The following is an 18,689-nucleotide window of genomic DNA, read 5'->3' as shown; positions in this document are numbered from 1 at the left end:
ATTTGGCTCCTCCCAACCCCCCTTCCCCGCGCACCCCACGACTCCCCGGCGGCACCCCGCATTTGCTCTCCCCGCCCACCCAGCACGGTCCCGCCCCCCCGGGAGGTAGGCGGGGGCAGCGAGTGACGTCACGGGGGCCGGGACAAGACCGGCGGCCTTCGTGCATGCGCCATCACCGCCGCCACCGCCCGGCTCCGCGGCAGCCGGGCCGGAAGTGACGCGCGGGCGCGAGAGCGGAAGCGGCGGCGCAGGCTCGGGCGGGTCCCCGGTGCGCGCAGCGGGCTCGGCTCCCTCCGGCCTCGGCGCGCTGAGAGCCGTTCCCCATCCCCGGCACCGACATGATCCTGCTCGAGGTGAACAACCGCATCATCGAGGAGACCCTCACGCTGAAGTTCGAGGGCGCGGCCGCCGGGTAGGGCCGGGCGCCGGGCCGGTGAATGGGGCCGGGGCGGGGCGGAGGAGGAAGTCTTCCGGCCTGGCGAGGCCTGAGGGAGGGGAGCGGGGCAGGGAGCGCGGGGCCGTGTGAGAGGCCTGGGCGGGCGGGGTGGTACCGAGGCTTGGCCCTGGGCGTGAGGCATGGCAGGGCTAGGCGGGGAGAAGGGCGGCGTGGGATAGGGTGGTGCCGGGGGCAGTGACAGGGCGGGATGGGGCCGGGAGGGGAGGAAAGGGGCTGCGGCACGGGGTGGAGGGGGGCCGAGCTGGTGGAGCTGTAAGGCTAGGGTGGATGAATGGGAGGCTGCGTGAGGCAGGGCTTGATGGGGTGCTGAGGGCTGGGACTGCGTGAGGGCAATGGAGCTTGTGGTGTTGAGGCGGGCTGGGGTGGGCCTTTGGGCTGGAAGGTGTTGGCAGCCTTCATCAGAACAGGTCCAGAGTGGTGTCAGGGCTCGTGTGGAATGAAGGAACAGGGAGGTGACTTGTGGCACAGCAGCAGCTTCAACCTATTTCTTTGGGGGTGGGGAGCAGTTTCCTGTCAGCATCTTCTGCTGTCCCCACCTGGGACCCGTGTGTTCTGTCTAGTAGTGTAGGGCTGGTGAGCCTCTTGGCCTTGGGGAGGCTGTAGGGCAGCTGATTTGCACCTGCATCTTTGGCTTGGACAGTGCAGCCCCTGGGGAGCCACTGAGCATTACTGACAGAGATGCACTAGAGCCATGAAGGCCCTTGTCTGAGCGCAGTCCAGCTTGGGAGAGTCACCTCTTGTGAATGCCCATATCTGCAACCATGCACTTGCTGCATCTGAGTAGTGCTGTGCACCTTTGTGTGTGGACAAAGTCTAGAGAAGCAAAGCACAGCACTATTGTCTGGGGGGTGGAGCCTGTCCTGGCTCTGCAAGCAGCACAGCCTAAGCTGCTCTGGGAAGGGACTCCCCAGTGAGGCCTTTTTGTTTGTCACCTTTTCCACAAGTGGCTTTTGAAGTGTTCTACCTTTTGTGTGCAGACCTTAGAGAAAGGCCATTTCCTCCATTTTCTCCTCTTGGTTGACTTCTTGCTCTTTTATTTCATACAATAACCTCCTAGGCTGTGTTGCCTTGTGGGAACACCAAGCTGCTCTCTGCTGTCAGCCTCTTTATTCTTCTTGAATGTGATCGTTTAGTGCAACAAGTATCCCCGAAGCACTGGCACCACACTGGGAGGAGAGAGCTCTTGGGCGCTGCAGCTGCATCCATTAGAAAAAACTTAACTATATGGAGGTTAATAGTGTGTGTCAAAAACACTCATACACCACAAGCTCGTATGGAGGCATTCTGCTGGTGGGAGCCTGTGTGCGTGTCCTTGCATCAGTACAAGAGCAGCAGCAGTAAGTGGAGGCTGCAGCCACCAGGAGATTGAATGCACCTCAAAGCCCTGACTCAGTGCAGCTTGAGCTGAGGTTGCTCGCTCACTTCCAATCCGTGGAGTTTCCATTTTGCTGTACAGCAAAGCTTTTAACTGTCTCAGCGTGCTTGCCTGGCATACCAATCCTTCCTGGATCAATTCCTCTTGCTGTGAGCATGGCCAATGACATTCTGCTTCTGCCTCTTGTTCTACAGGCTGTCCTTTCTTTTGTCTGGATAGAGGACCAGCTAGGTGCTCTTTCTGGACAAGTGTTGTCCCCTCAGTGTGTTGCTGGAGAGGAGGAAGTAGTTCACTTCTGCATTTTCTTCTGTGCATGTGCTGTCCAGGCAAGAACCCGACATAGATGAAGGTCAGAGATGAAACTAAGAAAAATGGAAATCCACTTCTCTGTGGATTTCTCCAAGTCTTTTTGGGTAGAGGTGCTATATTATGCCATGTTTATTCATGAGAAATTTCTTTTCCATCCAGTTAGGGTTCCGGGGTCAGGACGTGCACTGAGCGTGGAGGCAGGAGGGGATTTGCTGCATTTCACTGTCTTTGCATTTGACTGTCCACCCAAGGTGCGTCCTGGGGATGGACTCATGGTGGTCAGGGCAAGGACACACCATAAGGGATTCCGTGATTGAGAGGAGAAAGTCTGGATGCTGAGAGCTGGCCCTGAGTTATCTGAAACTTGAATTGGGCAGATGTGATGCACAATTTATCTAGACTTGCTCCACGATGTGAGCAGCAGCACTTTCCTCTCCTTCTGTGACTGTGCCATGGATCCAGCAGCTCCCTGCAGAGCTTCCCCAGGCCTTCAGGTGGGAGTGCTTCACATTTCCCCATAGTGTGTAGAGCTGGGTGGCCCTTAGAAGTCAGAGCCATTTCCAAATGTAATGTTTGTGCTCAGAGCCCATGGAAATGTCATCATCTTGGACAGCCACCACTAGACATCAAGGGAGTTTGGTAATGGATTTCTTAAGACTGTAATTTCTTGTTTTAAATCAACTTCCTTAAGCCAACCACATTTTTAAATAATGTCCAAAAGCTACCGGAACCTGCTGAAATACCTCTAGTGAAGAATTGACTGCTGAGAGCTTAGACTGTCAAAGTGCTGACGGGGGGGAATACCTGGTCAGAACCTGAGAGCAGATGTGTTAGAGTCAGGCAGCTTGTTACTTGAGTTGGGCTTCTGCAGGTGTCAAAAGAATAAGCTCTTCTGTAAGTTTTTGACTAATTCTCTTTGACTTGACTAATTGCCTGGAAGCTGGAAGAAACAGACCTGGGCTGGAAGCTCAGGTGCTGGGAGGTGAGCTCTGCCAGTTGGAAGATTTTGTTTCTTTTATTTGTCTCCTTTTGCTAACTGCACAGATAGAAATATTTTACATTTAAAATAGGTTATTATTTTTTCTGTCTCCTGTGTTCAGTTCTTTCTAGAGCACAATGGAGAACTGCCTTCCAAAACAGACTTGCCCTCCGGTGTTGGTCTGCTCTGATGTAACTGATTCCAGCAAAAGTGTGGCAGAGGGCTTGTATTCCTGGTTACGGTTTTTCAGCCATACATAGCTTGCCCTAAGCTGCCAGCAAATTCATCATCTGTTTCAAATTGTTAGTTTCTATTTACCTGCTGTGCAAAGGAAAAATTTGCATAAGTGGAGAGCAGTGTGACTTTTCCCTTGGTTGGAGTTGGAGGGAAAAATATCTCATTAAATGTTAGGTTTCTGTAAAGCTTTTAATAGGTACAAATTTGCAGGGTTTTGTGAGTGCTGGCTGAATGGGAAAACAGCTGAAGCTTCAACTTCTCTGCTGTAAACCAGTTCCTGTGGACTGGTTGGAGAGTTTGGCTGAAACTGCACCCACATGCTCTGTGGTATTTCCCATCTGTGGTCATCTTTGGTGCTCGCCTGCTCTGGAGCAGAGTGCTATGGCCCTGCTGGGTGAAGTGGGTGACCTGACCTTTGTGCTGGTGATGTGGCCTGTGAGCGAGTTCCTTGTGGGGAAGCTGGGGAGAGTACAGAGGATGGAGGAGCTTGGACAGCCCAGCATCTGCAGAAAGCCCAGCCCTCAGCCTGGAGCAGGTGAGGAGCGCTCAGGTGATGCTGCTGGCAGAGTTTGCACTCTGGGGTTGGGTGCAGGATCATCAGTACCTCCTGCAGCTGCTGCACTTAGTGCAAGAGAGGAGCAGCTATCAGCAGAGCCTGCGGACTGGCTGCTGTGCTGGCAGTGGGAGCTGTGGGATGCTGCCTTATCTGCTGGACATCTTGTCACCAGCAGTGGCAAGTCCCCAGCACAACCCCCCAGACCCCAGCAGGTCCCAGTGCTGCTCCCAGCGATGCTGTGGGTGGGCACACGTGGGGACTGCCATTATCTCACAGCAGAGCACTTCTCAAGTTTGTAGCAGGCGTGCTGCGGGAGCTCTTTGATTTCATGCATGCTTGCAGCTCACGCGAAGTAGCTTTTGTAAGTTGAGTGAGGCCCAGGGGGGGAGGAACTGCCTGGATAATTTTAGACATTGCTCATAATTTTTTTTATTGGGGTGACCTTTCTGTAGAGAGAGCCTGCAGTCTGTCACTGAATCTGGCTCACTCTCTTCCAACAGTGCATCAACTGAGTGATCTGCAGGTTCTGCTCAGAGCTGGAAGCTTGAAGCTTTGAAATATCCCCTACTCCTTTCATTTTTTTTCCCCTCCTCAGGAGCAAGATATTAGAGTATCTGCATGCCTGCAGCTTTTAAAATAATTGCCATCTTCCTTTATTGGGTACAAACCTTAATTGCGATGTGGGAGCTACTTTAGTCATCTATCGATGCGGTTGCTGGCCAAGCTCGCATTTGCATGCAGGTCTGTTTAATGCACAAGATGAGGGCTCTGTATAATTACACAGCCTTCATTCTTCTGTTCTTAAATTTGTTGTAACATATGGCTGAGAGCCTCTGTGGCCTGAGAACAAGGCAGGGAAGTTTGGAAGTTGTCCGAATCAAAATTGAGGAACTGCTGTCAGGAGAAAAAGAAGATTTGCTGTTGCTCTTAAGTGCTTGTTGGCATCTCTCCACGGGTGCTGTGGCTCTTCTTGGATCCACTGCTGGGGTGAAAAAATGAATCTGATTTGGAGCTGGCTTTGTATTAGATGGACTTGGTGCAGGAGCCATTTAGAGATGAATAAGGAGAATGCAGGCAAGAAGGAATAAAAACCCATCAAGGCCTCTTATTGTTATAAGCAGGGAGCAGCTGGGATTTGGTGTGGATTTGACTTCAAACCTGATAAGTGTTATCAGAAAATGGGCAGCCGCCTGCGCTTGGAGCAGCTGCCATTTTAGCTGCAGAGTTCAGGCAAGGTGTTGCAGAAAGGTCTGGGTTTGGTGTGTAGCAGAGAGAGGAGCCATCTTCAGCTGTTCCTGGTGGGAGAGTGGGTGTTACTGGTCATGGAGGGAGGCTGCAGTTTGGGTGGTGCAGGTTCAAGGAGCTCCCAGCAGGGTAATAGGGTGCAAGAGCTCCTCTGCTGCACTGGGGTGACGGTTCAGGCTCCTTTTCTGTCTGGGTATTTCTTAATAGAGGTGAAGGAGGTGATTTTTTCCCTCTTGCAGAAACGTTTTAAATAGTGAGAATAGTTTTGGTGAGCCGGAGAAATAAATGGAAGCATGTAAAACTTTTGGGTCCCCCTGGGCTGGCTGGGGCTGGGGAGAGGTGTGCCCCACGAGGCAGGAGCATCCTGCAGCACACAGGGTCGGTGTGGCTGTGAGGAGCTCTGCATGCGGCTCACGTGAGCGCTTCCTCCATGAGGTTGCGTGCTGGCAAACTGGTGAATATTCAGGGCCCCGAAGTTCTGTTCAGTTACCTGCTTCTCCTTTAAACTTCACCATCCTCAAGTATGAGGTCTGAGCCACTTGGGAAATCCATGCACAAATAAGTTCTGAGAAATTCATGCTTGCGCAATGGCACGTGCAGGAGTCGCGTCATGGCTGCTGTAAGCTTTTGTGTGCAGAACAAAGGCTCTTGCACACAGCTATTAACCAACTTTGGGTCTGTGATGCTACAGCTCCCTAAATAACATGGCAAGTTATCCTTCTCTTGTCTCCTGAGTTACTGTCGCTGTTGCTCACTGTCTGTAATTGTTTCCGTGAGTTCCTCAGGGTGAGGTGCTGTATTTGGAGGGACTGCTGAGAGCCAGCTGTCAGCTCTGTGTGCATGTGGCATTGGGTTTGAGTGATGGAACTAAGCTTTTAGGGTGCATCCTCTTCAATATTCCTAGCTCTTATGTGCCTGACTGTGCTATCTTTAAAGCTTCCTACATAGGTTTCTTTTTTTATAAGACGTATATTGCCATCCAAGCCGATTCCTAAATCTGAGTGTGGTGCTCTAAAAGAAGAACACGTCTGCATTGGCTGACCATATGATATCGGTGGGATTTTCTTCCACCTCTGCTTCCATCAATCCTCAGTGAGCTTAGATGCAACCTGGGGAAATGCTCCCCTTTTCAAAACCAAGTGTTAAACGTGCCGTGGGGGAGGCTCCAAACTTCTATCTCCAGCCAACAGGGAAGAAGGGAGGATAAGAGTGAGAGAAGTCCCAGGTAACTGGTGTGGCTCCAACTAAAGGACCTGCCCTGGGTGCACTCACAGGGCTGCTTTCAAGTGCGTGTTTTTTTCTTCAGTGATGCAGCACAAAAAAACAGAGACTTTCCTGTCTCCCAGCAAAAAGGGCTGTTGCTTTTCACAGCTGTAACAACTCTCAAAAAGCAGCAACACCTCATCTTTTCCACTTACAATCTCTGGTTGGTGGCTAGCACCTCCATTTCTACCCAAATAAGGTTGGAGTTGGTCTCTGGGTTAGGGTAGATGCAAACTCAAGGCTAACTGGACCTGGGGAGCGCTCTCAGTTGGTTCAGGTAGGTGTGAATGAAGGCTGAGATTTCTCTGGGTTGTAAAACAGATCCAGCATCATTAGCCTGTACTCTGTACTGGCTGCTTCTGAAACATAAGGAGGTGTAGGCTGTGAAATAAAGCAGTTGATTGGCATTTTGACCCTGTTCTTATTTTCCACCCTGGCTCTCCGTGCTTTGCATTGGTCCCTCTTGGAGGATGGCCTATTAATAAGTCCTCTTGGAGCTGCTGAAGCACTTATGTAGTGCCGTTCTCAACAAATTCACCTTTCGGATGCAATTTGATTGTTCACAGGATCCAGCTCTTCAAGAGGTTGTAGACTAGGGCACTTAAACTATAAGATTTTATAACATCTTCATACCTAAAACATGAGAGGCTGTATGCCTTAGGCTTGCAGGATGTTCTTGCTGCTGATCCTGAGGCAGTCGTGAGTGTGTGGGCAAATCCAGATCTAGGACTTTTCCTGCAGTGGTCATTGGGGTGTTTAGGGATAGGGTGTCAAGATGAAACGTGCGTCGAGAAAGTTTAATTCTGCTGACAGTTGACCCACTTGGAGGTGGGTCTGCTCTAAAAGGAGTTTGTGTCAAACCATTGGTAGAGCTGCCCTTGGTGGTGAAGGGGACACGTAAGGAGGAATTGCTCAGCCACTATGTCCGTTTCATTGCCTGGTGTCAGTGGAACTTGCAGAAGAGACAGTCCTGCGAACTTGCATCTTAGCAGTTGTACGTGGAGAGCAGGCTTATTAAAACCAGCTCCTTAGTGATGAGTAGCTTTCTCAGACATTTCTAACTCTAAATCTGCAGTATGTGGTCTCAAATTCTATTAATAAACTACAAATAACAGCAATCTCTGCCAACTTCCAGGACTGTTTTATTTCATTTCTAGTAAGACTGATTCTTTTAGCAGTAGCCCAAGCTGTCAGAGGTTATCTGCTGCTTGAACAGCAGGGTCCAGAGGAGTTTTCAGGTAAAACTGCTTGTGAGAAATGAAATGAATCGTCTTTCCTTCACAACTTGGGGACTGCTGTTTGACTTCTCACTTACCTCTCTTTGTTGTCTTTGCTTTTTAGAAATAAACCAGAGGCAGTAGAAGTAACATTTGCAGGTAAGCTCCATAATGCTCCTGACTTGAAAAACACGGGAGCTAACTCAGAAGGCCTACCCATGGTTATGTCTGGTGCACTCCAATTCAACCAGCCCAGCTGGGTGGGGGGCAGGGGAGAGCTGCACATGGACAGGCTGTGTGAACACCACACGCTTTCCCAAAGCTGATGGTTTGTGTTCTGCAGAGGCAGAGTCTCCTGTAGGCTGCCCCGCTGTTTTCTCTGTCCCTTTACATTCCTTGGGACTTAGCACACAGCAGTGAGTTCAGCCGTCAGAATAGGCCGTGCCCACTTTGCTTTGTGTGAGTGCTGGATAGCTGTTTTACTTTGCCTGTTCCCCAGTCCTGCACTTGGTGCTGTTTGTTATTAGGTCTTTAGCACTGTCTGGTAAAGATTGTTAGAAGGCTGGATTGGGTTGAGAAGCAGGATAAATTCATAGCCTGAAGTTTGCTCTCTAGAATGGGAAGTGTCAAGAAAATACAAGCATTCGTTCAGTAGCTGGTGTCTTGCTTCTGTTATCAAGGATCTACGTAAGCTGTAGAGCTCTGTGGGGAAGTGGAGGTAGCTGGAGGGCTGACTTTCTCTGCCTCCTGCCCTGGCTGCCTGTTCTGCAGTGAAGTGAAAGCTGTCTCAGCAGGCACTGCCTGAGCCGCTTTTGCTCTGCTGATGGAGGTTTTTTCCTCCTCTAGGCTGCAGCTCTGGCCTCGTGGGCATGTCAGTCACTTTGTGTGCTGAGCATCCAGAAGGCTCCCATCTCTGTGTATTTGTGTCCTTGTGCATTGGACACGAGCAGACTTGAAAGGGATGCTAAATGACACTAGACTAGATCTTCCCATGATGGACAGGTGTCATAACTATTTCAGCTCTTTGAATGATAACAGCGTTCCCTATGTGACACCACTTAAGTACAGCTTTGTCATGCGTCTCTAAGGGCTGGGGCAGAGGGCATCGTGTCACTATGTAATTCCTAGAACACCATTGTTTCCTCAGAAATAGGAACTGATCCCTCTCATGTTCCTCACGTTTGTCTCACTTGCTTTGTAGACTTTGATGGAGTTCTTTACCATATTTCAAATCCCAATGGAGATAAGACAAAAGTGATGGTCAGTATTTCTCTGAAATTCTACAAAGAACTTCAAGAACATGGTGCTGATGAGGTGAGTGAGCATCTCTGGGCATCTGGGGCTTTGAGACTACAAATGCTTTATCAGAAGAGGCCATGCGCTTGTGATGTTCAGATTTAATGTATAGAAAAGTGTCTATAATCCTGTCTCATGTTGAAATTTCTGTGCTGACCAGGAGTCTCGCTTTGCTGGAGCGCAAGGACAGAGTGTGTTCCCACTCTGTTGTGAAGAAGTAGTCATCTTTTATGAACTGATAGCCTGAAAGGCCAAAGCATCACTAATTCTGAAAGTACCTTCAAAACGAGTATGAGGTCTGGCAAAAATAGTTTCATTGGCTGATGCTCTGAGCGCAGTGGCAACAGAAAGCACCAGATCAACTCTGGAGTCCCACAGCAGTGCTCTTCTGACTCTAACCACACTTAAGACAAGTTATAGGCTCCAGCTGTGTGTGCAGACCTTGTTCTACAGACTGTTTGGTTCCCCTTTTGCTGCTGCTGTGTGAAGTTAGCAGGTTCAGTTCCTGTTGAATGAGCCCTGGCTGCAGAGGGCCATTTATGGTAGAAAGAAGGCGCCTCTCTGAGCTGTGGTTGGGTCGCAAGGCAGGAAGTGTGACTCAGTTCCCGAGTTAGTTTTCAAATCTCTTAATGCTAGTAAGTGGGGTTCACCCTGCAGGCTTTTGCCTTGGAGGAAAACAAAGAAACTGCTCTAAGAGTTTATTGAGAATCTGGCAAGAAGCAGGGGATTTGAACACAAGGTGAATTCCTGCAAGTTGCTACAAGACCTACTGAAGTTAGAATAAATGTGACTCAGCATCTTGCTTTCTAGGACCAACATTGCCTCCTGTACTACAGGGCTGTGGGAGCAGCCCCACTGCAGTTGCTGCTGCTGGGAAGCAGAAGAGCCAAGCAGCACAAGTGCTGGAGCCTTCCCAGCACATTTAGTGAGGATCAGTACAGTGGATGATCACAGGAGAAGTGCCGTGGTGGGTGAGGGACTGATGTTCACTGCACTGTAGCAGGGTAGCAGCCTTACACCAATAGTCACTGTGGTGGCTGAGCAGTGGTGTGTGTTGCTTTTCAACTCTGGCTGCTGTGCTGAGAATGAGGGCAGCTGACAGCCAGCTTGTCAGACTCTGAGAGGAAGACGGGATCTTTGCAGGACTGCCTTGGAAGTGCTGACTAAATAGAAATAACATTTTTAAACCGCTGTTTAAGAAACTGAGTCTCTGTGCTTCCGTAGAGAAGACGGAGCTTGTTTCTGCACTTCTCCACTTGGTCTTTGGTGAAACCCCGCTGTGAGAAGCCAAAGTGGGGTTCCTGCTAAGAGAGAGCATCTCCCTGGGCCAGGCAGGCTTTCTGATGGGGAGGTTTTGGCATGCAGAGTGCCTGTGCGTCCTCTTTGCGTGGTGGAGGGTGTCATCCCAGGAGGGCCAGTTCTGCCATAGTGTTCTTCTGTGTGAAATACCTCCTGTTCCCAGCCCCCTCATTGACACAGTGCTACAGCTCAATTGAAAATTGCCATTGATGTAAAATTCAGCAGTAATTATGCTTAAAGAAACGTTTTTGCTGTGCTGTGGGCGTCTGTTTCTGGGAGGAATCCAAGTTGCCTGGCAATCTCCTCTCCATCCCCATCTGTCCCAAGGAATAGGCTGAGGCTGGGCAGGCAATTGCTTGGCCAGGCCTTGCCCTGCCCCAGTACTGAATGTGCACAGAGAAGGACGGGGCCTGCTTTGTGGTGCCTCTCCCACCCTGAACCCCTGGGAGCTGCCTTTGGGATGGGAAGGAGGTTTGTAGCCCCTGAGCTGCTGTGTCAAACTGCTGATGGTTCTCCTTGGAAGATAGAAGGCATACAGAAGAGATTTTCTTGCCAGTGCAAGTTCAAGACCAGCATGAGCTTGAGGAAGTTCTACTTTTGACTCCTGTCCTGCAGCATGCTCCTTGTCAGTGGAGATCAGAGAGTAGGAGCAGGCAGTACTACTAAAAGCTGATTACTCAGTAATTCTCCAAGTTCAGTTAGACTAGGGGAAGCAGATGCATGTAGTTTGATGTTTTTACATGGAGACTGAGCATCGCCTAGGCAGTGCAGGAGGAAACAGCTCTGATAGCTTATGTTTACAATGTCTGTTTTTTTTTTTTTTTTTCTAGGTGTTGAAGAAAGTCTATGGAAATTACTTGGTAAATCCTGAATCAGGTAACCCTGCTGTAACACTTACAGTGCATATGAATGCAATTCTAAAATGGCTTAAGTAAACTCCAGAATGCTCAGATGAAGGCTACATGTCAAGAGCTTAATGTTTTGGGCTTTCTGTACAGTGAGCAGTAATAAAAAAAAAAAAAGGTGTCTTACATACATCAGGGCTGAAGCTCCTTGCAGTATAAGCAGTAACTCTCAATGCAGTCCTCTTCCAGGAAGCATCTATTCCTCACAATTGGGGTCTTTGTTCTTCTCAAAGGCATTTTGTGAGACACAGGAAAACCATGGTTACCTGTGACAGCATCTCTTCCTACTCACTGTGAAAACTTAGGAGCAGCGCAGCCAGCATGTGTGTCTCGGAGCTAGAGAAAGAGCCCTGGGAACGTTTCCATGGTCACACGTTGAGTTCAGGCACAGCTTCTGGCAGTGGTAGTTGTTGAAAGCAGTCACCCCTGAGGTTTTGGAAGGCCTTAAGGCAAAGGTGGGACTGTAGCAGCGATGTTTGGATTGTAGGTGTCTCTTTCCAGAAAATGTGTCTGTAGTTGTATTAAGACCCTGCATAGATGATTAAGGTTGGTTTGTGTTCCTCACCAGGTTACAATGTCTCTTTGCTTTACGACCTGGAGAACCTTCCCGCAGACAAAGATGCTATTGTGCACCAAGCCGGCATGTTGAAGCGCAACTGCTTTGCTTCGGTCTTTGAGAAGTATTTCAAATTCCAGGAAGAGGGCAAAGAAGGAGAGAAAAGAGCTGTCATCCACTACAGAGATGATGAGACGATGTAAGTGTTCAAGTGGCACAGGATTGAAGTCTGACAGCTGTTTCTATGCTCTCTGCTTCTACTTAGAGCTGTAGGATGCAGTTGAAAGTCGGGAATTCCTATTGCTCAGTGCTTTGGCATGGTAATAAGGGCCTGTCCTAGGCTCTAAGGCGTACCCAGCGATGGTAATTGCTCATCCCTCAGGCTGCAGAGGTGTTATACAAGAGTCTCTTGTTGGCAGTAGCACTTGTGGCTGCATGCAGGAAAGGAATTAGCCACTCCCATCAAAAGTGTTTTGCTCCCTCTAAACACTGTCTTGATGAATGGGGGAGCATTTCAGCATCTATCTGAGCTTGTCACGCAGCTGCTTCCTCATCCAGTTGCGATTCTGGCAGTTGTATTCACAACTGAGTTCTCCTTTCTTGCCCACCTGCAGGTATGTTGAGGCAAAGAAGGACCGCGTCACGGTTGTGTTCAGCACAGTATTTAAGGATGATGATGACGTGGTGATCGGGAAGGTGTTCATGCAGGTATGGAAACTGGGGAAAACATCCCATCCTCCATTCACTTCTCGCTTGGATCAGCAGTGCTGAACAAGCACATATAAGACAGAAAGAATCTCACAGGCGATTTAATGCATGTAAATGCTCTGCAGGGCTCCGCTCTGCCCTGGGATGGAAGAGTGTGCTAATAGGCACAGGAGTGTGACTACTAATCCAGGCTCTTGCATTGTCCTCTTAATTATTGATGTCTTGCTGACGTACACAATCAAACAAGTTATGTACTGCAGATGAAAAACACCACATGGATACTTCCTTATTCACACTAAGGCCCTGTCGCACAACTGGCTGTGGTGCAGGGATCACCAAGCAACAGAGGAGAGGAGCGTGGCAGGGAGGCTGTAGAAGGTGTAGAGAGGATGGGGCAATGTTGTGCTACGCCTCAGAAGGTGCTATGGGTTTGTTTCTGCTGATTCTCAACAGCTGCAAAAATACTTGGATCAGGAGCAGCTCAGTGTAACTGTTTTCATGTGCAGCAATGGGATCTTGGATTTGAGCTTTGAAAAGCTATGAGTTTGCTTAGTTTATGTACTTGAATCAGCCATCATAATGCCAAATACTTCTGGATTCAGCTGCCCTTTGCAATTACCACTTAGCTGGGAAGCATTCAAAGGGCCATAGTAAACACTTTGCACTTCTGTTAGCAATGGGGTCCAGCCTGCAGAGATTGAGGCATTTGCTGACACCTAGGGCTGGCTCTGAGCTGATTTGTGTGTTCATCCATGTTGCCTGTCTAGCTCACCTTCTGTCTGCTGTTGGGCTTGTGGACAGCATGTTGCTGGCCCAGTTTGCTGGATACCAGTTTACCTACGTTTGGAGTTCATTCTAACAGGATCTGTTGTAGTGGCAGTGTATTACCTCACAGCTTTGCTCTTTGTGCGTTGTAACTAAATCCAGAGCATCTGCTCTGGTTTTTCCTCACCAGCATATCCCACAGTCTGAAATTCAGCTTTATAAATCCAGGAGGGAGGCGTGAGGTGAATAGAACAGGGTTTGTGAGGCTCCAGGGGGGATGGCAAAGCTTCAAGGGAGCAGCTGTCCCAGAATCCGCGTGTCCCAAGTTCTTGGTTTTTTACAACAGCAAACCTTATTCCTGCCTGGCCACAAGAGTTTCCACTCTGAGTCACGCTGACTCCTTTCCTCCAGCTATTTCTGTTGCGTAATGCAGTGGCAGCTGCATATCTGTTCCCTCATGGAGAAAATCTGGCCATTAACTAACCAGCAAAGCCATTTGAACCATTTCACCCTCTGGTATAAACAGGCGGAAGTGCAAGCTAAGCATTTCATGAAGGAAACCCCAGTGAAAAACTCGGCTTTCCAACAGGAGAGCTCCAGCCCTTCCTGGGGTGTGCAGTGCTGTCCTGAGAAGGGAGGAGAGGCCAAGGACAGCTGGCAGTGCACAGGCTGGGCAGGTCAGCAAGGCAGAGGGGTGTTTGTTGTGCCTTGGGGCAGGGAAATGCAGTCTGGACTTTCCGAGCCCTGTTTGGAGATGCTCTTGAAACTCACTGCACGTGAGATGAGTGTTGTGCTGCTGTCAGAGAGGCTCCCTGGTGAGAAATGGTTTTCTTTGCATCCAAGTGTTGTTTCAGGGCTGTTTTAGAGAAGAGCTAGGAGAAGCAGGTTTCACGCACAAGATTCAAACCCTTTACATGCCTTTTAACGCCTCGGTAAAGATACATGGTGGGAGATGCTTTTCTTAAATGGCTGAGCCTTTAAAACTCGCACATTTGAGACTCTGCAGCCCTTTCTGAATTTTTCCCCTCCTTTGGAATGATGGCTGCTGCCCACTTTCACTGGAAGTATTTGGAATAGGAGCTGTGCTGTATCATACCTGCTTGCTCAGCCTGAGGTGTCCTGTCCGTGAAACGCTCCTATGTCCCGTGACAATAAATGTGATGCTGAAATGTGCACAAACTGAGGGGCTTGTACTAGGGACACACAGACCTGGGAGAGCCATGCATTTTGGTTTGATTTTGCTGGGGGAAAAAATGATTGTTTTCCAGAGGCTTGGCCTGTTTAGATTGGCCCATAGAGGGAAAGCTGGGAAACCTCCTGCTTAGATGCGCTGTGGAACTGGAAAATATTATTTGCTTTTCTATTGTGCTGCCTGATGTGCTGCAGTGGGGCTCACCTTATTTTTGTTTTGTTCAGGAGTTCAAGGAGGGTCGCCGGGCCAGTCACACAGCCCCACAGGTGCTCTTCAGCCACAGGGAGCCACCCTTGGAGCTGAAAGATACAGACGCAGCCATCGGCGACAATATTGGCTACATCACCTTTGGTAAGCAGGCAGCTCTGCGGTGTAGGGATGCTCAGGGTGGGGAGAGGTTCTTGCTGCTGCATGAAAACCTAGTTCACCTTCCCTGAGTGTTCATGCTGGTTATTGGGCCTAAAAGGACTCTGGTGTTCTGTTGTCGTGTGTCCTCTTCTCTCCCCAACAGTCAGTGTCTCTGTGGCATCAAGTCACCTCAGCTCTACTCTGGGCAGTGAGGGAGTTGACAGTAAGCCATATGATGTTGGCCTATAAATTGAGTTCAGCATGTGGGAGTAAGAGACATTTGGCTTTGTTGTGGAAACTGGAGGCTCCTTTCTCGTGGGCACGTAACCTGTAACTGCAGATGCCTGAGCTGCAAGATGTGCTTCTCCAGTGCTGCCTCTCTGTTCTATGCCTATCACTTCTATCTCTGATGAAATACCTTCACCTGCCTGCAAAGGTGCTGCTTTGGCCAGCAGTCATTTCCTCCTGGGCAGCAGTGCTGATAACTGACCTGAGGAGTCCAAACCCTGCCCCTGTTCAAAGGGAGAGATCTCTTCACAGAGAAACTGGGACCATGGTTGAATGTGCTGTTAAGGGTCTCCCAGGCCAGCATGCCTGCAGGTTGGAGCTCAGAGACAAAGCACAGACACTGCAGAGGAAAGCAAAGCTAGCACTGCTCTCCTCCCACGCTGGGAACGGTGCCTTGGGTTCAGGCACTTAATCAGTCACGGCAGAGCTGCCTAATGGCAGTTCTTGGACTGCCAGTAAGACTTCCTCCTTGTCTAGAGGCAGTTTCTCTGTTATCTGATCTGACAGTCCCAGGTGAGATCATCACTGAGACAAAAGGTCTTTCAGCCCTTGGATCTGGGACACTTAGCAAAGCACAAGCACTGAATCCATGCAGTGCAGTTTCCTAAGGTGTCGTCATCTCTGGGCACTTGGCCTTGCCTGTGTCCTCCAGCTGTGTCCAGGTTGCTTCGAGAAACTTGAGTGTGTAACAGTGGGTGGGAAAGTGCTGCTAAGCCTTCTGATTTTAAACAGTGCTGCTTAATCCTGATACGTGTCTCAGTAATGAGCACAGTAAACAGGCATTCAGAGCAGCGTGCCCTACAGCCTGCAGCACCGGAGGACCCTGAAGAGCTTCAGGAAGCAGTAACAGTTTGTGTGGCCCTTTTCCTTTCAGTGCTGTTCCCCCGTCACACCAATGCTGCTGCCAGAGACAACACCATAAACCTGATCCACACGTTCCGAGACTACCTGCACTATCACATCAAGTGCTCGAAGGTACCAAGGGGATGTGGCTGGGGAAAATGGGAGGCTTGGCTCATCTCATCTGGGGGAACTAAAAGGAATAAGCATGGAGTAGGAGTACCCTCACTTCCCCCACCCTGAGAACTGACTGCTGCACAGTACTGCCCTCCACAATCGTGCTAGGCTGGCAAATGGTGCGTCATCGCCTTCTTCCTGTTCCTTGGTACAGGCAGTGCCTGTTCACCTCCCATCCTAGCAGCAAAGTAGGATTTTTTTTTTTCCCCTTTTCAATCTGTGGTTTTCTTTCTGGGAATAAAAATAAGCACAGTTACTCAGAAACCTGCCTTTGACCAGAGCTCAGGCAGCAGTTTTCACCGTTTGCTCCCCAGCTTCCCTCATACTGCATGCCAGGGAGGCTGAGTACCCACAGTACCCACTGTAGCTGTGCAGAGCTAGTCACTTTCCTGTCAAGGAACAGAAATGTAGCCCTGTGCCCTCCAGCAGCAGCTGGCCCTGGGGCAGGTCTGCCATCATCTCCAGCTCCTGTGGAACTTAGCCGTGAGCAGTGCCTGGCTGGCAGGAGTGACAGCCCTTACCCAGATCACTTGTGTACCAGCTTATCTCTGCTGCTGTGCTCACGGTCCAAAGCCAGCCATAAGCAGCCCAAAGCTGTGGTTAGCTGAAAGATTTGCCTGAAGTCTTAGCTGTGAACACAGGATCCTGAAGTGTCCCTGTTTTGTTCATGCAGGCCTATATTCACACACGTATGAGGGCAAAAACATCAGATTTCCTCAAGGTGCTGAACCGTGCCCGTCCAGACGCAGAGAAGAAAGAAATGAAAACAATCACGTGAGTAGCAAAGCAAGGCCTTATTAATCAGGTTTCCCTGTCTGCCACAAGCTCACTTCTTCACAGCTCACTCTCTGCTTCTAGGCTTGGGATACTATGGGATGGCTGTATTGGGACCTGATGCCCAGTACTTGCAGGGCATCTTCCTGCTGTGAGCGTGGCATGGCTCTCCCCGCTGGGGCTTACTGTACTGTCAGACTGCTGCCCAGCCCACGAGGGAGACTGGCCAGGTCCTTCCCAAAGGCTTGCAGCCATTGGGAGCATGTTCTTTCTGCCTGGTGTGTCTGCAGCTCCCCAGAACCTGTGGCCACTAGCTCACTCAGGCTGTGAGCATTCCTGGGAACTGGCTCCCTTTGGCAAATAAAGCAGCCCAGAGCAATGCATGCCAATGACAGTGGTTGTGTAGCATGTTCCCCTCTTGATCGCAGAGCTCCTTTGCATCCTTTTTCTGTGCATCCTGGTATTTCCTCTTTGCTTTCTGCTCTGGGGCATTGGGGTTGTGCCCTTTGTGAAAGCCAGCCCCTCCCCATAGCAGTGTGGTCCAGTTGCTTGGTCTTGCTGCAAGCAATGCCTGTGAGCTCTGAACCAGCAGTACCAGTGTGTCTTTGAGAGCTCAAAGCAAGCACGTGCCCACAAAAGTCACCCTGAGGCAGCCCAGAAAAGCCAGAGGCAACCTGAAGCAGCTCTGAAGTCTGCGCTGACCTCTCTCTGCATCCTTTCAGGGGGAAGACATTCACAACCCGTTAACGCCAGGGTCACTGAGGCTGCCGTGGAGGATGAAGGTTGGGGCACTTGCTACCTGATAATCGTAGCTTTTAATGTTGCACCTCTGTGGGCTCATAACGAATTCAAGCAATCGGGGTCTGTTTGTATGACAGTTTGGGAAGTAATCTGCAGAAACGAGCTGTGCTTGCGAGGACTCGATCGTTCCAAGAAACAAACCTTAATTCCAGTTTGATTGACTTAATTTCTTTTCTTTTTTTTTTTTTTTTAATTTTTTTTTTTTTCCTTTTCAAGCTGTTTGGCTTTGCAATATGTTACCGGAAATAAGTTGCAGTATTTCTTATGAGAATAATGCAATATTAACTTGTTTTCTTCTGAATATTTGAGTTCAAAACTCCTGTATCTGAAGAAATACTGTTGGGGTTCATTAATAAAGGAGATCTTTCTATCTTAAGGAGCTGTAAGTTTTTGGTTTGTCAATACATGTGGCCTTGCCAAGGAAAGGGCACTTGGAGAGACAAGCGCAGGGGGGGGCGTTGAAGTTGGCCAGGGTATGGGGACAATTACTGGGGCTTGGAGCTCATTACATTCTTCTCAGTCTGGGGCTGAAGTGTGGGTGCAGTACCCAGGACTAGTGAAAATCCTCTTGTGTTAGTGAGCCAGGGGAGAAGGAGCAGCTCTCTTAGGAAGAGGAGACTGGAGTCAGCTTGGTTCCCTCACAGCAGAGCCAGGCTGAAAAGCAGTGTTGTGGTGTCCTGACCCCTACTACCTCTTGTATGCAGTGTCACTTGTCTCCTAATGGGCTGTGACAGCCCTTCTACCCTAAGCCAGCAATCCATACATTTCCCTCATAGCCTTCTGCCTTGCTCAGGTAATCTCCATGTCTCCCCTGCCAAGAATGGCTAGTGTGCAGGTCTCTGCTTCCAGTCAGCCCAGAATAAATCCATCCACCCGTGCCCCTCAGCTCAGAGCTGGCTGCTGGGCTCTCACATAGGCAACCAGGTCCAGCTGTACTCCTGAAGAGCCTATGATAGCATTGGCACAAAAGCTTCCTTTCCCACAGCAAAGGAAGAAAAAAGCCTACCTCTCTCTGGGGCAGGGCTGGGACCAGGGAGCACTGGGGACAGCCTGGTTAGGAAGAACAGCCCCTATAGCTAATCCCTAAAATCCCAATGGGGAC

General features: G+C 49.7%; 1 protein-coding gene across 1 annotated transcript; it reads left to right on the top strand.

The window, feature by feature from the left end:
• The first annotated feature begins 251 nt into the window (after positions 1-251).
• ARPC2 (actin related protein 2/3 complex subunit 2) lies at positions 252-17,963 on the top strand. The gene is made up of 10 exons (XM_042827132.1): positions 252-412; positions 7,763-7,797; positions 8,840-8,952; positions 11,064-11,109; positions 11,707-11,893; positions 12,309-12,402; positions 14,584-14,710; positions 15,870-15,970; positions 16,686-16,786; positions 17,509-17,963. The coding sequence occupies exons 1-10, from the start codon at positions 339-341 to the stop codon at positions 17,531-17,533; spliced, it is 903 nt and encodes a 300-aa protein (XP_042683066.1). The 5' UTR covers positions 252-338; the 3' UTR covers positions 17,534-17,963.
• Positions 17,964-18,689: the final 726 nt, after the last annotated feature.

This window comes from Centrocercus urophasianus, unplaced genomic scaffold (assembly GCF_019232065.1).
Source record: "Centrocercus urophasianus isolate 14NV4802_14NV808 unplaced genomic scaffold, USGS_Curo_1.0 seq_28, whole genome shotgun sequence".
Taxonomy (NCBI): Eukaryota; Metazoa; Chordata; class Aves; order Galliformes; family Phasianidae; genus Centrocercus; species Centrocercus urophasianus.
This window is presented reverse-complemented; position numbering and strand designations above follow the sequence as displayed.

Coding starts and splice junctions, on each gene's coding strand:
- ARPC2 (XM_042827132.1), top strand. CDS start 339: ATGATCCTGCTCGAGGTGAACAACCGCATCATCGAGGAGACCCTCACG. Junction 8,953..11,063: donor AAGAACATGGTGCTGATGAG/GTGAGTGAGCAT, acceptor TTTTTTTTCTAG/GTGTTGAAGAAAGTCTATGG. Junction 12,403..14,583: donor TCGGGAAGGTGTTCATGCAG/GTATGGAAACTG, acceptor TGTTTTGTTCAG/GAGTTCAAGGAGGGTCGCCG.